This window comes from Ylistrum balloti, unplaced genomic scaffold (assembly GCF_031769215.1).
Source record: "Ylistrum balloti isolate Yb309-2 unplaced genomic scaffold, AGI_CSIRO_Ybal_v1 Utg369874, whole genome shotgun sequence".
NCBI classification, from domain to species: Eukaryota; Metazoa; Mollusca; class Bivalvia; order Pectinida; family Pectinidae; genus Ylistrum; species Ylistrum balloti.
The window spans coordinates 802,344-825,229 of NW_026782015.1; the positions used below are offsets into that span (position 1 = coordinate 802,344).

General features: G+C 39.7%; 1 protein-coding gene across 1 annotated transcript in view; it reads left to right on the plus strand.

Moving 5' to 3' along the window:
- Positions 1 to 19,307, plus strand: part of LOC132546023 (dipeptidyl peptidase 2-like) — a 62,317-nt gene extending 43,010 nt beyond the window's left edge. The window contains exons 3-12 of the mRNA XM_060209718.1: positions 5,881 to 6,047; positions 7,234 to 7,369; positions 8,394 to 8,481; positions 10,987 to 11,153; positions 11,779 to 11,839; positions 12,796 to 12,911; positions 13,740 to 13,896; positions 14,230 to 14,295; positions 17,829 to 17,899; positions 18,820 to 19,307. Coding sequence (XP_060065701.1) covers positions 5,881 to 6,047; positions 7,234 to 7,369; positions 8,394 to 8,481; positions 10,987 to 11,153; positions 11,779 to 11,839; positions 12,796 to 12,911; positions 13,740 to 13,896; positions 14,230 to 14,295; positions 17,829 to 17,899; positions 18,820 to 18,828 — 1,038 coding nt within the window. The 3' untranslated portion in view covers positions 18,829 to 19,307. The remainder of the gene's footprint in view (positions 1 to 5,880; positions 6,048 to 7,233; positions 7,370 to 8,393; positions 8,482 to 10,986; positions 11,154 to 11,778; positions 11,840 to 12,795; positions 12,912 to 13,739; positions 13,897 to 14,229; positions 14,296 to 17,828; positions 17,900 to 18,819) is intronic.
- The last annotated feature ends 3,579 nt before the right edge of the window (positions 19,308 to 22,886 follow it).

A 22,886-nucleotide genomic window follows, 5' to 3' on the forward strand; every position in this document is an offset into this window, starting at 1 on the left:
TCCTATTCAGATACTTGATCAGCTTTTCTGTAATAATGATTTTTGTCCTCCTGGAAAGCCAGTATTTTAGTTTTTTTTCTTTTCACAATTGAAAATGCAAAGAATTTGTTAATGTATTCATGAGTTTTCCAGTTGGTGTTATTGAGCTGACATTTTAGGATAAAACTTCTTTAACATGGAAATTGTGTGGACAATAGGTTCATGTTTATACATTGTATTGTGACAAACAGTGTTGAGACTTTCAGCAATGTGGCTACTGGTGATGAGACATTCTGTAGTGTGACAAACAGTGATGAGACTTTCAGCAATGTGGCTACTGGTGATGAGACATCCTGTATTGTGACAAATAGTGGTGAGATACTGTGTAGTGTGACAAACAGTGATGAGACATCCTGCAGTGTAACAAACAGTGATGAGGCTGTAGTCTGTAGTGTGACTAAGGCTAATGAGAGTCCTGTAGTATGACTAACAGTGGTGAGACATTGTGTAGTGTGACAAACAGTGGTGAGACATTGTGTAGTGTGACAAACAGTGGTGAGACATCCTGTAGTATGACAAACAGTGGTGAGACATTGTGTAGTGTGACAAACAGTGGTGAGACATTGTGTAGTGTGACAAACAGTGGTGAGACATTGTGTAGTGTGACAAACAGTGGTGAGACATCCTGTAGTGTGACAAACAGTGGTGAGACATCCTGTGGTATGACAAACAGTGGTGAGACATTGTGTAGTGTGACAAACAGTGGTGAGACATCCTGTAGTGTGACAAACAGTGGTGAGACATTGTGTAGTGTGACAAACAGTGGTGAGACATTGTGTAGTGTGACAAATAGTGACAAGACATCCTGTAGTGTGACAGATAGTGGTGAGACATCCTGTAGTGTGACAAACAGTGGTGAGACATCCTGTATTATGACAAACAGTGGTTAGACATTGTGTAGTGTGACAAACAGTGGTGAGATATTGTGTAGTGTGACAAATAGTGACAAGACATCCTGTAGTGTGACAAACAGTGGTGAGACATCCTGTAGTGTGACAAATAATGACAAGACATCCTGTAGTGTGACAAACAGTGATGAGACATCCTGCAGTGTAACAAACAGTGATGAGGCTGTAGTCTGTAGTGTGACTAACGCTAATGAGAGTGTATAACTTGTTTTAAGATGACATGTAATGGGACATCTGATGTAAAACATATCTTAATGTTGTTTATTAGTCAACAACAAGCTAACATACTATCAGCGATGTTTTTATGATTATAGTAATATTGTTACGCAAATGTATTATCTATTGTTAAAATTCCCAAACCACTGCTTTTATCACAGTTGTTTGTATGAATCTCAAAGGAGAGGGCTGATGAATGTTTGGCTGTAACACCAAATTCTTGTTAGGGTTAGATCACACTGGGTTTAGGTCAGTTTCACTCACAGCATGTGGTGTAAACACGTTTGTTTGTTGTAGTGGCTCTGGAAGTCTGTAGATTCCCTGTATGAGGCCTGGCTAATATTGTTACAAGTCAGCTTATTAACTTACCTCATTCTGATAAAATGGCCGGAGGCCAAAGTAACAGATATAAAGCCTGACTAAGTCAGTTAATGACTCTATTGATATCTCATTGTCATCACATCAACGAAACACACTACCATCATATCAGGCCACGAAATATACCAGTATGATACTCTAAAGGCCACTACAACTCACCATACCACTACACTATACCACTACAACTCACCATACCACTACACCATACCACTACAACTCACCATACCACAACACCTCACCATACCACTACACCATACCACTACACCATACCACTACACAATACCACTACACAATACCACTACAACTCACCATACCACTACACTATACCACTACAACTCACCATACCACTACACCATACCACTACAACATACCACTACAATTCACCATACCACTACACCATACCACCACAACACACCATACCACCACTACCATACCACTACTACACCATACCACTACACATCATACCACTACACACATACCACTCACCATACCACTACAATACCACCACTACCACTACACCATACCACTACACCATACCACTACAACTCACCATACAACTACAACTTACCACACCACTACAACTCACCATACCACTACAACATACCACTACAACTCACCATACCACTACAACTCACCATACCACTACACCATACCACTACAACATACCACTACAATTCACCATACCACTACACCATACCACTACATCATACCACTACACCATACCACTGCACCATACCACTACATATCACCATACCACTACAACACATCATACCACTACAACACATACCACTACAGCTCACCATACCACTACAACTCACTATACCACTACATCATACCACTACAGCTCACCATACCACTACAACTCACCATACCACTACAACTCAACATACCACTACAACTCACCATACCACTACAACACACCATACCACTACAACTTACCACACCACTACAACTTACCACACCACTACAACTCACCAACTCACCATACCACTACAACACACCATACCACTACAACACACCATACCACTACAACTTACCACACCACTACAACTTACCACACCACTACAACTCACCATACCCTTACAACTCACCATACCACTACAACACATCATACCACTACACCATACCCCTACAACTCACCATACACCTACAACTTACCACACCACTACAACACATCATACCACTACACCATACCTACAACTCACCATGCAACTACACCATATCTTACCACGACAACACATCATACCACTACAACATATCTTACCACTGCAAATCACCATACCACTACAACACATACCACTACAACACATCATACCACTACAACTCACCATACCACTACAACTCACCATACCACTACACCATACCACTACAACACATCATACCACTACAACTCACCATACCACCATACCACTACAACTCACCATACCACTACACCATACCACTACAACACATCATACCACTACACCATACCACTACAACTCACCATACCACTACAACACATTATACCACTACACCATACCACTACAACTCACCATACCACCACAACTCACCATACCACTACAACATACCACTACAACACATACCACTACAACTCACCATACCACTACACCATACCACTACAACTCACCATACAACTACAACTTACCACACCACTACAACTTACCACACCACTACAACACATCATACCACTACAACTCACCATACCACTACCACACATCATACCACTACACCATACCTACAACTCACCATACAACTACAACATATCTTACCACTACAACACATCATACCACTTCAACATATCTTACCACTACAACTCACCATACCACTACAACTCACCATACCACTACAACACATACCACTACAATGCATCATACCACTACAACACATCATACCACTTCAACTCACCATACCACTATAACTCACCATACCACTACACCATACCACTACACCATACCACTACAACACATCATACCACTACACCATACCACTACAGCTTACCATACCACTACAACACATCATACCACTACACCATACCACTACAACTCACCATACCACTACAACTCACCATACCACTACATCATACCCCTACACCATACCACTACAACACTTACCGCTACAACTCACCATACCATTACAACACATCATACCACTACAACACACCATACCACTACAACACATCATACCACTACAACACACCATACCACTATACCACTACAACACATACCACTACAACTCACCATACCACTACAACTCCTGTAGAAGTGATTAGATTTTGCCCAAATTTGGTCTGAATCATGTTGAAGTGAAGGGGAATCAATTTTGTGTAAATGGTGCATTTTGGCCGCCTGGGAGGGGAGGAGAATGGCCAAATAGGGGAGATAGAGCAAATTCTTTGAAATCCTACTTCTCTTGTGAGAGTTATTTGATTTTGCCCAAATGTGGTGTGATGTATGTTGGGGTGAAGGAGAATCAGTTTTGTATATTTGATGGGTGTGACCCCACCCATCAGGAATTAGTTTCTGTGTAATGATCGGCATCAAGTTATAAACACCTTTGTGATGTAAGAACTAGCCCTTGTGGCCCCACCACTATGGACTTAGCATATGGGTTTTATCCCCATCCCATGACCATATATGGAATCATATACATAATTGTATAGAATTGCTGGGCATCATTAGATAAACATATTAGTGTTGTAAGAATTTACCCTTGAGTGTGGCACACCTCCAAGGACTTAATTTCTGGATTATATTGTCGAGAATTTCAAAGTGTGTTACACACTTAACCCTCTAGGGTTGCTCCCAGCTCCTAACCAACAAGTGGTACAGTGGAGTTTACACATGTTTGGAGAAGAGTTGTCTTTCTACGTTGATAGTTAGAAGTCAGGAGAGTGTTGTCATGCAGGTTCACATCAAACTGATACAGGAGTTTGATGCGATCTCACAGTGTCTATGTCACCTTGCAACAGTAGAGAAAATATCCCCCCATTTTCACTACAGTATTTTTGAAACAGTTGAGATTCCAATCTGATAACCATTTAAACTCTTAATAGGCATTAAAAGAGAAAGACATTTATGATATAAGAGTTTTCCAATTGGTTTTGCCCTACCTAAGAGGATAAGTGACTAAGCTGTAATTTGGAAATATTTGAAATACCCAACATATAAACATGTTTACCAGTGCTTGGCTTTAAGATCCAGGTGAACAATAAAGGCCCTTTAAGCAGTAGGTATTTCTTTCCACATGTTAACCTATGTATTTGTGGTCCAATTTTCTCCAAATTTTGTATGTGGCTTCATTTCCCATGAGTTCACTGATTCATGAAATGCATGAAAATTTGCTAAAAGTTACTGGGTTTTGAATGCCGAAAATTTACCATTTTATTTCTTTCTGCAAAATGACTTGTGAATTTGTTGTCGGGTGTTCTCCAAATTTCCTATATTCATTAGACCTTATGTGAGTTTGATAAGCAGTCATTCATCAATATTTGCTAGTATTATGGAACTTTGAATGCTGAAAATATACCATTTCATTACTTTCCACACACTGTGTTTGTGCAGTCAGATCTTCACCAAATTTGATATGCAAGTCTATGTACACAAGATATTGCATGGATTCAATAAACATTGGAATCTGTTAAAATCTAGAAGGATTATGGGACTTTAACACTGGTACCATGGTTTCTGATTGGCTGAGACATTTTTTACTCAAGAACGGCGGATGCCATTGACTTCTTACTTGATACAAATACTCATCATTAGGTCCTGCACAGATGTTGTATTTGACATGGATTGGAAAATTCAAAATGGCCGCTGTGGCTTCTGATTTGCAGAGACATTTATGAGTTCTCAAGAACCGCTGGTTTGATTGACTTCTAACTTGGTATAATTGATCCTTAAGGAGTCCCAAAGAAGTAATATTATTTCCCATGTAGGTCGGCAAAATCCAAAATGGCCACCAAGTCTTCCCGATTGACTGAGACATTTTTTTTTTTTTAAAGAAAGAATGTTGTAAGTGATTCCTACTTTGGTACAAAATTATAAGGTCACAATCAGGAATTGCTACTTTTCATGCTGGCTGGTGTATGGAACCTCCTTTGCATTGTCATTTGTTAAGTGAACATTACTACAACACCGAGCATATAACTGTCTCAGCCAATGGCATCACACCCTCTCATCACTTGTTCACTATATTTCTGATGTTTCAGTGTACCATTAATATCGCTATTGAAATTAGAAACCCCCTTCTTACTAACATATGTATTGAGAATTAGAGAAGATTGTTTTAAGTCTGTGGTTTTGATTTTACATTGATTGAAAGCTTTTGTCATTCTTTTCAGCGTTTCTATGGGAAGTCTATGCCGTTTGACCCCGAGGTGGCATTCACCCAGCCCTACATTGGCCTCCTGACAATTGAGCAGGCCATGGCAGATTATGTTACACTCATTACCCAGCTCAAGATTGAACTCAATGCTACTGCTAGCCCCGTCATTGCCTTCGGTGGCAGGTAGGTAGCGCAATATCAATCTTAATGCCACTGCTAGCCCTGTCATTGCCTTCGGTGGCAGGTAGATAACTCACTATCCATCTTAATGCCACTGCTTACCCTGTCAGTACCTTCAGTGGTAGGTAGGTAACACAATATCCATCTTAATGCCACTGATAGCCCTGACATTGCCTTCAGTAGTTGACATCGCTTCTTATCATCTTTGTTGTAATGATGAAGAGATGCTGAGTGTGTATATATTCTGTTGTAGTGATGAAGAGATGCTGAGTGTGTATATATTCTGTTGTAATGATGAAGAGATGCTGAGTGTGTATATATTCTGTTGTAGTGATGAAGAGATGCTGAGTGTGTATATATTCTGTTGTAATGATGAAGAGATGCTGAGTGTGTATATATTCTGTTGTAGTGATGGAGGGATGCTGAGTGTGTATATATTCTGTTGTAGTGATGAAGAGATACTGAGTGTGTATATATTCTGTTGTAGTGATGAAGAGATGCTGAGTGTGTATATATTCTGTTGTAGTGATGAAGGGATGCTGAGTGTGTATATATTCTGTTGTAATGATGAAGAGATACTGAGTGTGTATATATTCTGTTGTAATGATGAAGAGATACTGAATGTGTATATATTCTGTTGTAGTGATGAAGGGATGCTGAGTGTGTATATATTCTGTTGTAGTTATGGAGAGATACTGAATGTGTATATATTCTGTTGTAGTGATGAAGGGATGCTGAGTGTGTATATATTCTGTTGTAGTGATGAAGAGATGCTGAGTGTGTATATATTCTGTTGTAGTGATGAAGGGATGCTGAGTGTGTATATATTCTGTTGTAATGATGAAGAGATGCTGAGTGTGTATATATTCTGTTGTAGTGATGGAGGGATGCTGAGTGTGTATATATTCTGTTGTAGTGATGAAGGGATACTGAGTGTGTATATAATCTGTTGTAGTGATGAAGAGATGCTGAGTGTGTATATATTCTGTTGTAGTGATGGAGGGATGCTGAGTGTGTATATATTCTGTTGTAGTTATGAAGGGATGCTGAATGTGTATAGATTCTGTTGTAGTTATGGAGGGATGCTGAGTGTGTATATATTCTGTTGTAGTGATGAAGGGATGCTGAGTGTGTATATATTCTGTTGTAGTTATGGAGGGATGCTGAGTGTGTATATATTCTGTTGTAGTTATGGTGGGATGCTGAGTGCCTATATGCGGTTTAAATATCCCAATATTATTACGGGTAGTATTGCAGCCAGTGCTCCTATTTTTCTCCTCACCCCTGACCTTGACCGCTCGTTTTTCTTCACGGATGTTACACAGGTGAGTTTCTGATCACACCAGTATCTAGACATCATTTAGATTATGAAGGAGGTCATTATTATAACATTCAATCTATTCAACATCCTAATTTGGTTGACTTCATGTTCAGCTCACCTTCCACAAATGGCTTAATGAACTTATGGCATATTGCCACATCCATTGTCCTTCCATTTGACAAATTTTTCTACAGATCACTACAAGTCATACATGGCTGGGTGAATTTTTACCAAATTTTGTCAGAAGCATCCTTAGGGGAAGAAAAACAAATTGTATATAGATGGTAGGTCTCAAACCCAAGGGACTGGACGGGTGGATTGAAAAGTAAATTATGCAAGTTCTTTAAAATCCTTCTCAGTTCCCTGGGACAGGAGGGGCAGGGGCCAATGGATGAAATAGAACAAATTCTTAAAAATCTTGCTTCCCCTGTAGGATGATTGGATTTTGCCCAAAGTTGGTTTGAAGCATCCTTAGGTAAATGGGTCAGTTTCACCCGCTTGGTCAGGGAGAGTGGGACACAAATACAGAAATACAGCAAAATCTTTAAAATTGTTCTTATTCTTTAGTAATTTGAATTTTATTCCACTTTGGTCATGGGCATCCATGGGTAAAGTTAAATGAGTTACCTTTTGATCCCCTTAGGGCAGAGTGGAGAGGCCTAATAGGAGAAATATATATAAACTATTTAAATGCTTTCCATTTATTTTAGATGAAGCAATTTCAGTAAACTTGTTTTCAGATTGTTCTATAACTAATTCATGACCATCCTCTCTTGGACAAGTCATTGCCTTGACCTTTGTTACCTTGACCTCCTTGGGTTGAAATTGAAGCCAGCATTACTATATATTGAATATATTGTGATGTCATCACTCTTCTGTCTTTGTTCTTTGACTTTGATGAACAAATTTGGATAGTTGTAAGATAGATTTTAAGATAATTGTGGGAGAATTTGTATCATCTATAGAACTCTCTAACTGTAGTGTACCTGTTTTTACCCCTCTCTCTTTAAAACTATTTATTCTGACAGGACTTTGCTAAGGCTGATGCAGACTGTGAGGACAGAGTACGCCAAGCTTTTATACAAATGGACAGTCTGGCTTCCCAGGGAACTTCAGGTAATGTTTCTTTACACACATATTCAATGCTTAATTCTGGACTTTAAGCCCAAAGTCTTTCACCATAGTATGTTCCCTTTGTCTAACTTCCACTGCAGCTGTTTGTCCATAATCAATCAGGTCTAGACACATGAGTAGTAGCTTAACATCACTTTTGTTTTAGGATATCTAGAAGAACCTGGTTACCAGGCAGCCATCATGGATATATAGGTTTATGTTATCAGTCCTTCCCAGAAACAGGGATTCTACAATTTTGTACATCACATATGTTTGCAAGTTTTGAAGGGCACAATGCAACCATTTTGGATATTGTCATCAAAGCTTATAATCCTCTTGCTAATCAAAATGGGGCTCTTGGTCACAATGTTTTAGATTTTTCTCAGAATTTTGGTAATTTTCTAAGCAAAGCTGATTGAAATGGATATTGTTGAGTGTACTCAAAGTCAAGGTCATTCTGTCAAAGGTGAAGGTAAATTTTAAAATCTTCTAACTGAATGATATGTTGTCATTACAGGGAGAAAAATAATTTGAATCAATCAGGAAAGTGAATTGTCAAAAGTCAGGGTCACAGGGTCAAAGGTTAAGATTTTTACTCTCTTAATTAGTATATGTATTTAATGATATCATCAAAAAAGTTGATAAGAATCATGCATGGATTAAAATAAGTCAAAACTGCAAATTTGAGGAAACATTTTAATGACTCAGTAATTATACACTCAAATACGAATGTATGAAACAAAAATACATCGGCATGTAATATTCAAGATATGAATAAAAAAAGTTTAAGTCTATTTTCAAATATTTCCAGATATAAGAATGCTTCTTCGGAACAAATGACCACTAAAGATTCAGCAATCATCAATACATCCTTTTGAAATTTAGAGCTGTATCATCATCAAATCAGATGTATATATAAAAAATCTGCTGTCCCAAGCTTTCACATCTGGAGTCTATACAGACTTTCCTGTATCAACATCAAATCAGATGTATATATAAAAAATCTGCTGTCCCAAGCTTTCACACCTGGAGTCTATATAGACTTTTCTGTATCATCATCCAGTCAGGTGTATATATAAAAAATCTGCTGTCCCAAGCTTTCACACCTGGAGTCTATATAGACTTTTCTGTATCATCATCCAGTCAGATGTATATATAAAAAATCTGCTGTCCCAAGCTTTCACACCTTGAGTCTATACAGACTTTCCTGTATCATCATCCAGTCAGATGTATATATAAAAAATCTGCTGTCCCAAGCTTTCACACCTTGAGTCTATACAGACTTTTCTGTATCATCATCCAGTCAGGTGTATATATCAAAAATCTGCTGTCCCAAGCTTTCACATCTGGAGTCTATACAGACTTTTCTGTATCATCATCCAGTCAGGTGTATATATAATCAATATCAGTTTTCACACCTAACTCCAGAGTGTTATTCAACCTTTTACATATCAATAGATAATTTATATTGCCTTAATTGTCACTGTGAATATGAGACAAGATTTACAGCACTTCTGAAAAGTTAGTTACAGGTCACACCAGTGGTATCCATAATGATGTAGAGTTAAAGGACACACAAATATAGCGATTAGCAGATTTGTTCTCCTTTGTGATATATTAGAAATATGCTAAATAAACTTGCTAGTCTTAGAAAAGGTTCACTGTATCTTCAATATAAAAATGAAGGTTACTCAAAATTTACATATATAGATATATACATTTGTATATTAAATCTATAGTAATGAGATATTTGATAAGTGATTCAAACAGTACATGACTTTAACAAGGATGTAATGTCTAGCTACAGTTGTAGAGTTAAGACAGCATTAGAACAATTAGACCCATATAAAACATATAGACCTTTTATCTAATCTACAAAGTATACAACTGTTATGAATAAGAAAATACAGGACTGTGACTGTTAATGTATAGTCAAGGTTTTATCAGTGTAAATAACTAATGTCAAGCTGTATATGACCTTTAACCTCTGTAGGTAGGTAATTCTGATTCTTTCTGTCTGCCAGGACTCCATCCATTGTTGATGACCTTTAACCTCTTTAGGTAGGTGAAAGTTGAATCTTCCTGTCAACCAGGACTCAATCTATTGTCTATGACCTTCAACCTCTTTAGGTAACTAAATGTTGATTCTTTCAGTCCGCCAGGCTATCATCTATGACCCTTAACCTCTGCAGGTAGTTATTGTTGTTTCTGTCTGTCTGCCAGGACTTGATCAGTTGTCTTTGACCTTTAACCTCTATAGGTAGTAAATATCTTTATTTTTTCTGTTTGCCAGGACTATTGATCAGTTGTCTGTGACCTTTAACCTCTATAGGTAGCTAATATATTTCTTTTTCTGTTTCCCAGGACTTTTGATCAGATGTCTGTGACCTTTAACCTCTATAGGTAGCTAATATCTTTATTTTTTGTGTCTGTCAGGACTATTGATCAGATGTCTTTGACCTTTAACCTTTACAGGTAGCTAATATCTTTATTTTTTCTGTCTACCAGGACTTGATCAGTTGTCTGTGACCTTTAACCTCTGCAACCCATTAACAAGCAATGAAGAATATCGCCACCTACAAGGTTGGGTGAGAAATGCGTTCACAGTTTTAGCCATGATGGATTATCCATACAAAGCTGAATCCTTTGCCAGTCTGCCAGCATTTCCTGTGAAGGTTGGTATTGTTTTGACATTGATCCTGGTCTACAATATATTTTCGATATGGCCATTTTTTAAAAATCTTTTACATGAACTACTGACCCAAGCAGTTTTGGTTACTATAACATGTGATGCCTCCTAGCAACAAAAAACTGATTAAATTCATTCTTCATGAAATATGACTATACATTTAATTTGCAATTTTTTTTTCTTAATACTCACCTTAACATGTTAAACATCTTCCCAGATATGATGAAAGAACCCATCAATCCATCCTAAGATCCCAGTGTTTTTTATGTCGTCTGTCAAGTGAATAGAAAAAAAAAACATGAATAATAGGCCACGCCTCCTTACAGATTTTTGGCTACAGAAATTGAAACATACATAGAGTAGCATTAAGATGTGATTAGCAAGGGGTTCAAAACTAATGTGCCCAGGATACCTGAATTATTTTGTTGTTATTGTTAAAGGCCAAAAATTGAAATATGTTTTCTTAAAGTATTCTCAAACAAATAGGATTTTTTTTTTCTGTTATACTTTATCTAAATGTTCGAATTCTTGTTGAAATGAGAATGGACAATTGATTAAAAATGTATTTTTTGAGTGTCACTACTGATGTCATATGATGTGGACTGTTTTAGGTTGCATGTGGGTTCATGACTAATGCTGCTGATGTCATCGTTGGACTAGCAAAGGCTGCAGGTAAGTATTCTCTATCAATGTGGAAAGTGACCCTAATGTAGATCTGTATGATTTACTGTGTCCTGTGTGACTTGTGATCAGTATGTGACTTGTGTCCCTGTTTGAGATTTGTACCTTGTTTGACATGTGTCCCTCTGTGACATGTATTTCCTATGTGACTTGTGCTCCTATGTGAAATGTGTCTCCTGTTTGACATGTGTCTCCTGTGGGACTAGTGTCCACTGTGTGACCTGTGACCTAATATGACATGTGTCCCTTGTGTGACATGTATCCCTGTGTGATATGTGTCTCCTATGTGAAATGTGTCCCCTGTTTGACATGTGTCTCCTGTTTGATATGTGTTCCCTGTGTGACATGTGTCTTTTTGTGGCATGTGTCACCTGTGTGACGTGTGTTCTTTTGTGACAAGTGTTTCCTGTGTGACATGTGTCACTTTTGTGACTTGTGTCTTTTTATGACACGTGTCTCTGGTGTCACTTTTGGCCTAATGTGACATGTGTCTGCTATGTGATTTGTGTCCCTGTTTAACATGTGTCACCTGTGTAACTAGTGTGACATGTGTCCTTGTGTGACTATTGTCCCATGTGTGACCTGTGGCCTTGTGTGACGAGTGTCTCCTGTGTGATATGTGTCTTATGTGTGGCCTTATATGACATGGATCTCCTGTGTGATTTGTGTCTTTGTGCAACATGTGTCCCTTATGTGACTTGAGCCTGTGTGTGATATGTGTCACCTGTGTGACATGTGTCACATATTTGACTTGTGTTCTTGTGTGACATGTATCACCTGTGTGACTTGTGTTCTTGTGTGACTTGCCATTCCCTGTCCTAAATGAGGTGTTTGTCTCATTATTCCCATGTTGATATTTTCTAACAAATATTCTCAGCGTCATGTCTTGGTAACTCTCAACCCTTTAACAACATCAACAAATCAACATGATTTTCTTTTTATCTCAGACATCCTGTATAATAGTCTACCTGTAAAGTGTCACAACATCTTCCAAGAATATGTGGAGTGTGCAGACCCTACTGGATGTGGAGTGGGTCCTGACAGCAGAGCCTGGGACTTCCAGGTAGGTGTGGTCCTTGGACTATCAGGTAGTAGAGTGTGGTCTTGGGTCTACCAGATTGGTATTTGTGGTCATGGTACTACCAGGTAGGTGGAGGTGGTGCTGGGACTGTCAGTAAGGTAGGAGTGGTCTTGGGACTACTAAATAAATTAATGTGGACCTGGAACCACCAGAATCAGTGGTAAACTTACTACCAGGATGGTGGTTGTGGTCCTTGGACTCCTGGGTAGTGGATGCGGTCCTGGTACTACCATATAAATGGGTGCGGTCTTGGGATTGACCTGGTGGGTGGGCATGGTCCTGGGAATCCCTGGCAGGTGGATTTGGTGACAAATGCTTTTTAGCTCAACAGGCCCAAGGGCAAGATGAGCACCCACAGTTATGCATCCTCTGTTGTCTATCTATCTGTAGATCTGTTAGAACTAGAATTATGATATCTGGCTGGAAGATTCCTGGGATGAAGTCAAAGAAGGTTTGCTTTGAGAAATAAGGTTCACAAATCTTTCAGATATGATTTTTTGGAAAAAATTATCTTCCAATGACTTCTTCTAATGAACCAAATGGCCAAGAATCATAATATTTGGCAGTTAGTCTATTGCATGACACAAATAAATACTGAGAGAAAAATTATCTTGACCCATATTCAAATTGAATATATTGAATTTGTTGAACCCTTTGAATATCTTTTTCTTATCAACCAAGATTTTGAAGCAGATTTTTTTTTATGCAGTCCTCTGAGCTAAATACAGGATAGATATTGAGTATGTATAAATGTAAAAGATGGTATCAAACTGACATTTTAATATTCAGCCTTTGGGTTTTTGTTGACAGGCTTGTACAGAGGTGTATCTGCCAGCAGGTACCAACAATGTGACAGACATGTTCCCTGTTCTTCCCTTCACAGCACAGATACGTACACAGTACTGCCAGCAGCAGTGGAATGTCACCCCCAGGAACAGCTGGGCAACCAACCAGTTCTGGGGCAGAGGTGTGTCCAGTGTACAAACAGTATTCGTTTTTTTGGTAGAGAAGTATAATTTGTACTATCTGTTAATATAGTTTTAATGTGAAATGATATTTATAGATTTAATCTGAAACACAACTATATTGTACAATCTACAATCATTGTTTTAATATGATAAGGACTTAGAGTTTCAGAATTAATTGTGTATATATTGTGTATCATATATTCAGGTATTTGTGAGACTACTTTGTAGGTTAGAGGTTAATCTGCGCTACGCTGATGTTCAGTCAAACAGACAATTAATACATATGACTTTACTTGATAATACTAAACGCATCAATTTATCCTCTCCTGTAGATCTGGATAGAGCTAGCAACATAGTGTTTTCTAATGGTGATCTGGATCCCATGGAGGAGAGGTGGGGTAAGTATAATGGTGATCTGGATCCCTGGAGGAGAGGTGGGGTAAGTATAATGGTGACCTGGATCCCTGGAGGAGAGGTGGGGTAAGTATAATGGTGATCTGGATCCCTGGAGGAGAGGTGGGGTAAGTATAATGGTGATCTGGATCCCTGGAGGAGAGGTGGGGTAAGTATAATGGTGATCTAGATCCCTGGAGGAGAGGTGGGGTAAGTATAACGGTGATCTAGATCCCTGGAGGAGAGGTGGGGTAAGTATAATTGTGATCTGGATCCCTGGAGGAGAGTTGGGGTAAGTATAATGGTGATCTGGATCCCTGGAGGAGAGGTGGGGTAAGTAAAATGGTGATCTGGGTCCCTGGAGGAGAGGTGGGGTAAGTATAATGGTGATCTGGGTCCCTGGAGGAGAGGTGGGGTAAGTATAATGGTGATCTGGATCCCTGGAGGAGAGTTGGGGTATATATAATGGTGATCTGGATCCCTGGAAGAGAGGTGGGGTAAGAATAATGGTGATCTGGATCCGTGGAGGAGAGGTGGAGAGAGTGTAATGGTGATCTGGATCCCTTTAGGAAAGGTGGGGTAAGTATAATGGTGACCTGGATCCCTGGAGGAGAGTTGGGATGAATATATGTAATGGTGATCTGGATCCCTGGAGGAGAGGTAGGGTAAGTATAATGGTGATCTGGATCCCTAGAGGAGATGTGGGGTAAGTATAATGGTGATCTGGATCCCTGGGGAGAGAGGGGGAGGGGGTAAGTATAATGGTAATCTGGATCCCTAGAGGAGAGGTAGGGTAAGTATAATGGTGATCTGGATCCCTAGAAGAGAGGTGGGGTAAGTATAATGGTGATCTGGATCCCTGGAGGAGAGGTGGGGTAAGTATAATGGTGATCTGGATCCCTGGAGGAGAGGTGGGGTAGGTATAATGGTGATCTGGATCCCTGGAGGAGAGGTGGGGTATATATAATGGTGATCTGGATCCCTGGAGGAGAGGTGGGGTAGGTATAATGGTGATCTGGATCCCTGGAGGAGAGGTGGGGTAAGTATAATGGTGATCTAGATCCCTGGAAGAGAGGTGAGGTAAGTATAATGGTGACCTGGATCCCTGGAGGAGAGTTGGAATGAATATATGTAATGGTGACCTGGATCCCTGGAGGAGAGGTGGAGAGAGTATAATGGTGATCTGGATCCCTGGAGGAGAGGTGGGGTAAGTATAATGGTGATCTGGATCCCTGGAGGAGAGTTGGGGTAAGTATAATGGTGATCTGGATCCCTGGAGGAGAGGTGGGGTAATTATAATGGTGATCTGGGTCCCTGGAGGTGTGGTGGAGAGAATATAATGGTGATCTGGATCCCTGGAGGAGAGGTGGGGTAGGTATAATGGTGATCTGGATCCCTGGAGGAGATGTGGGGTAAGTATAATGGTGATCTGGATCCCTGGAGGAGAGGTGGGGTAAGTATAATGGTGACCTGGATCCCTGGAGGAGAGGTGGAGAGAGTATAATGGTGATCTGGATCCCTGGAGGAGAGGTGGGGTAGGTATAATGGTGATCTGGATCCCTGGAGGAGAGGTGGGGTAAGTATTATGGTGATCTGGATCCCTGGAGGAGAGGTGGGGTAAGTATAATTGTGATCTGGATCCCTGGAGGAGAGGTGGGGTAAGTATAATGGTGATCTGGATCCCTGGAGGAGAGGTGGGGTAAGTATAATTGTGATCTGGATCCCTGGAGGAGAGGTGGGGTAGGTATAATGGTGATCTGGATCCCTGGAGGAGAGGTGGGGTAAGTATAATGGTGATCTGGATCCCTGGAGGAGAGGTGGGGTAGGTATAATGGTGATCTGGATCCCTGGAGGAGAGGTGGAGTAAATATAATGGTGACCTGGATCCCTGGAGGTGTGGTGAGGTAAGTATAATGGTGACCTGGATCCCTGGAGGTGTGGTGGGGTAAGTATAATGGTGACCTGGATCCCTGGAGGTGTGGTGGGGTAAGTATAATGGTGACCTGGATCCCTGGAGGTGTGGTGGGGTAAGTATAATGGTGACCTGGATCCCTGGAGGTGTGGTGGGGTAAGTATAATGGTGACCTGGATCCCTGGAGGAGAGGTGGGGTAAGTATAATGGTGACCTGGATCCCTGGAGGTGTGATGGGGTAAGTATAATGGTGACCTGGATCCCTGGAGGTGTGGTGGGGTAAGTATAATGGTGACCTGGATCCCTGGAGGAGAGGTGGGGTAGGTATAATGGTGATCTGGATCCCTGGAAGAGAGGTGGGGTATATATAATGGTGATCTGGATCCCTGGAGGTGTGGTGGGATAAGTATAATGGTGACCTGGATCCCTGGAGGAGAGGTGGGGTAGGTATAATGGTGATCTGGATCCCTGGAGGAGAGGTGGGGTATATATAATGGTGATCTGGATCCCTGGAGGAGAGGTGGGGTAAGTATAATGGTGATCTGGATCCATGGAGGAAAGGTGGGGTAAGTATAATGGTGACCTGGATCCCTGGAGGAGAGGTAGGGTAAGTATAATGGTGATCTGGATCCCTGGAGGAGAGGTGGGGTAAGTATAATGGTGATCTGGATCCCTGGAGGAGAGGTGGGAAGAGTATAATGGTGACCTGGATCCCTGGAGGAGAGGTGGGGTAAGTATAATGGTGATCTGGATCCCTGGAGGAGAGGTAGGGTAAGTATAATGGTGACCTGGACCCATGGAGGTGTGGTGGGGTAAGTATAATGGTGACCTGGATCCCTGGGGGAGAGGTGGGGCAAGTATAATGGTGACCTGGATCCCTGGAGGAGAGGTGGGGTAAGTATAATGGTGATCTGGATCCCTGGTGGAGAGGTAGGGTAAGTATAATGGTGACCTGGACCCATGGAGGTGTGGTGGGGTAAGTATAATGGTGACCTGGATCCCTGGGGGAGAGGTGGGGCAAGTATAATGATGACCTGGATCCCTGGAGTAGAGGTGGGGTAAGTATAATGGTGATCTGGATCCCTGGAGGAGAGGTAGGGTAAGTATAATGGTGACCTGGACCCATGGAGGTGTGGTGGGGTAAGTATAATGGTGACCTGGATCCCTGGGGGAGAGGTGGGGCAAGTATAATGGTGACCTGGATCCCTGGAGGAGAGGTGGGGTAAGTATAATGGTGATCTGGATCCCTGGAGGAGAGGTGGGGTAAGTATAATGGTGACCTGGATCCCTGGGGGAGAGGTGGGGCAAGTATAATGGTGACCTGGATCCCTGGAGGGGAGGTGGGGTAAGTATAATGGTGATCTGGATCCCTGGAGGAGAGGTAGGGTAAGTATAATGGTGACCTGGACCCATGGAGGTGTGGTGGGGTAAGTATAATGGTGACCTGGATCCCTGGAGGTGTGGTGGGGTAAATATTATTGTGATTTGGACACTGTGAAAGGGGAGTGTCACAGATGATAAAAAGTAATACCTGACATTTTCAATAAAAAGTTACATCCCTTTGTAGAAGATCACCTATTCCCAAGATATTTGTTGTATCACTATAAAATTCTTTATTCTGTTTAGGTTTTAAGCACTACCAATCCGAGCCTAGTAACTCAGCTTGTCAAAGGTGGAGCACATCACCTAGATCTCAGGTAAACTCTGAAACTCGCCACTTAAACACCCATAACTAGATATAGTGTAAATACTATAGACAGATTTCCAGACCTTGTCACTGTATCAGGTGTCAGATTTCCAGACCTTGTCACTGTATCAGGTGTCAGATTTCCAGACCTTGTCACTGTATCAGGTGTCAGATTTCCAGACCTTGTCACTGTATCAGGTGTCAGATTTCCAGACCCAGACAATGATACTTGGTTGGAAGGGTTGCTGGGATGAAGCCTAACAAAGATTGCGGAAAAGAAATGACCTTGACCCATATTGATGGTCATAGGGGTAAAATTTGTTAAAACTTCTTTCTTCTAATTTACCAAAAGTTCTCGAAGCATGATGTTTGGCAGGTAGACCTCTGTGATGAAGCCTGATAAAGTTTGCCAAAATAAATGACCTGGAACTATGTTCAAGATCACAGGGGTCAAAGACATCTTCTGGTAAACCAAAAGTCTGAGTCATAGAATATCTAGTGGAAAGGTCAAATCCTTAATTTTGAGGAAAAAAATGAAGGAAACAGAAATGACATTAACTTTCAATCCACGCCATAACTACCACTGTTTAGAGCCAAGTGTTAGAAGCTGAAATTTGTTGTGGAAATTGGTTAAAATTGATTGGCTGTTCCTACGTTCAATATCAATGGTGCTTGAGTTAATGTATATGTGATTATCATTTATTGTATTTTTATGCAGCCCATTGGGCCTCTTGTTAACTTTAGCTTTACTGCATGTGTCTACAAGTGACAACAGACTTTGAGTCTGAAAATGTTGAAGATACAATACCGTTATTATTGCGGAAACAATTTAGTGGTTTCAATATTTTCAGGCTCCTGTTGTCCAACCTGAAAACAGTGTATAGTTTCACATGTCTAGACACTTATCTAAAATGTTGTGTGATGTTTCAGGGGAGCTAATCCTGCTGATCCACCCAGTGTTCGGACAGTGAGGGAGGTAGAGAAATCTCAGATACACAAATGGGTGAAAGAACACTACACAAAGATCTTCCGCTCTCAACCTAGTGGCATGGTCTAGCAAACTCCCGAATTGTCAGCCTGGTGCAAGGCACATATATAATCTCTGGCTAGAAGCAATGGATATGTCGAATTTCCAACCAAGTCTTATTGATGATATGGAATAGAAATACTTTATTTTTTAACATATATATTCGAATGGCTTGAAAGTAATTTTGGATTTGATAAATGTTCCAGTTCCTAGCAGTTGTCACAGAAATTCATCTCGAATGCCTATCTCAGTGTTTCTCAAATTCCTACTTCAATTCAATTGATTTTAGAAGGCTTTGTGCAGATTTGAAATACAAACTTTTTGATATATTTTTATATACATATTTGTAAATTTTTTCACGTAATGAAATAAATTTTCATAGTAAAATTTTGATGTGATTGTAGAGGGTACATCTCCCAACCCCAATCCAATGCCAGAATACTACATGCAGTATGTTTACATACAGCTGTAGTACCATCAGGATGTTTACATACAGCTGTAGTACAATCAGCATGTTTACATACAGCTGTAGTACAATCAGCATGTTTACATACAGCTGTAGTACAATCAGCATGCTTACATACAGCTGTAGTACAATCATGATGTTTACATACAACTGTAGTACCATCAGGATGTTTACATACAGCTGTAGTACAATCAGTATGTTTACATACAGCTGTAGTACAATCAGCATGTTTACATACAGCTGTAGTACCATCAGTATGTTTACATACAGCTGTAGTACCATCAGCATGTTACATACAGCTGTAGTACAATCAGCATGTTTACATACAGCTGTAGTACTATCATGATGTTTACATACAGCTGTAGTACAATCAGCATGTTTACATACAGCTGTAGTACAATCATGATGTTTACATACAGCTGTAGTACTATCATGATGTTTACATACAGCTGTAGTACTCTCATGATGTTTACATACAGCTGTAGTACAGTCAGCATGTTTACATACAGCTGTAGTACAATCAGCATGTTTACATACAGCTGTAGTACAATCAGCATGTTTACATACAGCTGTAGTACTATCATGATGTTTACATACAGCTGTAGTACTATCTTGATGTTTACATACAGCTGTAGTACAATCAGCATGTTTACATACAGCTATAGTACAATCAGCATGTTTACATACAGCTGTAGTACTATCATGATGTTTACATACAGCTGTAGTACAATCAGCATGTTTACATACAGCTGTAGTACAATCAGCATGTTAACATACAGCTGTAGTACTATCATGATGTTTACATACAGCTGTAGTACTCTCATGATGTTTACATACAGCTGTAGTACAATCAGCATGTTTACATACAGCTGTAGTACAATCAGCATGTTTACATACAGCTGTAGTACAATCAGCATGTTTACATACAGCTGTAGTACTATCATGATGTTTACATACAGCTGTAGTACTATCATGATGTTTACATACAGCTGTAGTACAATCAGCATGTTTACATACAGCTGTAGTACTATCATGATGTTTACATACAGCTGTAGTACTATCATGATGTTTACATACAGCTGTAGTACAATCAGCATGTTTACATACAGCTGTAGTACCATCAGGATGTTTACATACAGCTGTAGTACAATCATGATGTTTACAAACAGCTGTAGTACAATCAGCATGTTAACATACAGCTGTAGTACAATCAATATGTTTACATACAGCTGTAGTACAATCAGCATGTTAACATACAGCTGTAGTACAATCAGTATGTTTACATACAGCTGTAGTACAATCAGCATGTTTACATACAGCTGTAGTACAATCAGCATGTTTACATACAGCTGTAGTACAATCATGATGTTTACAAACAGCTGTAGTACAATCATGATGTTTACAAACAGCTGTAGTACCATCAGGATGTTTACATACAGCTGTAGTACTATTAGGGTGTTTTATACAGCTGTTGTACTATCAGTATGTTTACATACAGCTGTAGTACAATCAGCATGTTTATATACAGCTGTAGTACAATCATGATGTTTACATACAGCTGTAGTACTATCATGATGTTTACATACAGCTGTAGTACAATCAGCATGTTAACATACAGCTGTAGTACAATCAGTATGTTTACATACAGCTGTAGTACAATCAGTATGTTTACATACAGCTGTAGTACAATCAGCATGTTTACATACAGCTGTAGTACAATCATGATGTTTACAAACAGCTGTAGTACAATCAGGATGTTTACATACAGCTGTAGTACTATTAGGGTGTGTTTTATACAGCTGTAGTACTATTAGGGTGTTTTATACAGCTGTTGTACTATCAGTATGTTTACATACAGCTGTAGTACAATCAGCATGTTTACATACAGCTGTAGTACAATCATGATGTTACATACAGCTGTAGTACAATCATGATGTTTGCATACAGCTGTAGTACAATCGGTATGTTTACATACAGCTGTAGTACCATCAGGATGTTTACATACAGCTGTAGTACAATTAGCATGTTTACATACAGCTGTAGTACCATCGGGATGTTTACATACAGCTGTAGTACCATCGGGATGTTTACACACAGCTGTAGTACCATCAGGATGTTTACATACAGCTCTAGTACAATTAGCATGTTTACATACAGCTGTAGTACCATCGGGATGTTTACATACAGCTGTAGTACCATCGGGATGTTTACACACAGCTGTAGTACCATCAGGATGTTTACATACAGCTCTAGTACAATTAGCATGTTTACATACAGCTGTAGTACCATCGGGATGTTTACATACAGCTGTAGTACCATCAGGATGTTTACATACAGCTGTAGTACCATCAGGATGTTTACACACAGCTGTAGTACAATCATGATGTTTACATACAGCTGTGTTCTATCAGAATGTTTGTTTTCAGCTGTAGTACCATCAGTATGATTAGACACCTTGTACAGCTACAGTACAAACAGGATGTTTACAAACAGCTGTAGTCCTATTAGGAGGTTTAAATAGTTACATTATTGTCAGGATGTTTACACACAGCTGTAGTACAATCAGGATGTTTACATACAGCTGTGTTCTATCAGAATGTTTGTTTTCAGCTGTAGTACCATCAGTATGATTAGACACCTTGTACAGCTACAGTACAAACAGGATGTTTACAAACAGCTGTAGTCCTATTAGGAGGTTTACATAGTTACATTATTGTCAGGATGTTTACACACAGCTGTAGTACAATCAGGATGTTTACATACAGCTGTGTTCTATCAGAATGTTTGTTTTTAGCTGTAGTACCATCAGTATGATTAGACACCTTGTACAGCTACAGTACAAACAGGATGTTTACAAACAGCTGTAGTCCTATTAGGAGGTTTACATAGTTACATTATTGTCAGGATGTTTACACACAGCTGTAGTACAATCAGGATGTTTACATACAGCTGTGTTCTATCAGAATGTTTGTTTTCAGCTGTAGTACCATCAGTATGATTAGACACCTTGTACAGCTACAGTACAAACAGGATGTTTACAAACAGCTGTAGTCCTATTAGGAGGTTTACATAGTTACATTATTGTCAGGATGTTTACACACAGCTGCAGTTCCATCACACAGTTTACATACAGCTACAGAGCTGTCAAGTTAATTAGATGGTAAAGTACACACAATTGTCCACAATTGAAAAAATGAAACAATTTCAAAATGTTAAGAAAAAATTTAATGCATAATAAAATACAATTGCATGATAAAAATATTCATATAGTTATAAAATGTTAATAACAGCAAAAAACTGAATATCATAAATAAGTCATTAGTAAGCATATTGTATCGCTGAATTGTATTTTACTGAAATTGCTTTGATTAAGCTAAAGGAAAAGTATTGAAAAGACTTGTATCTATTTTCCTTAGAAGGCCCCATCCCAAGAAAGGTCAGATACATTGGTATATAAAGTTCTCTTCACTCAGGGATGATTCAGACCAAATTTAGGCAAAATCT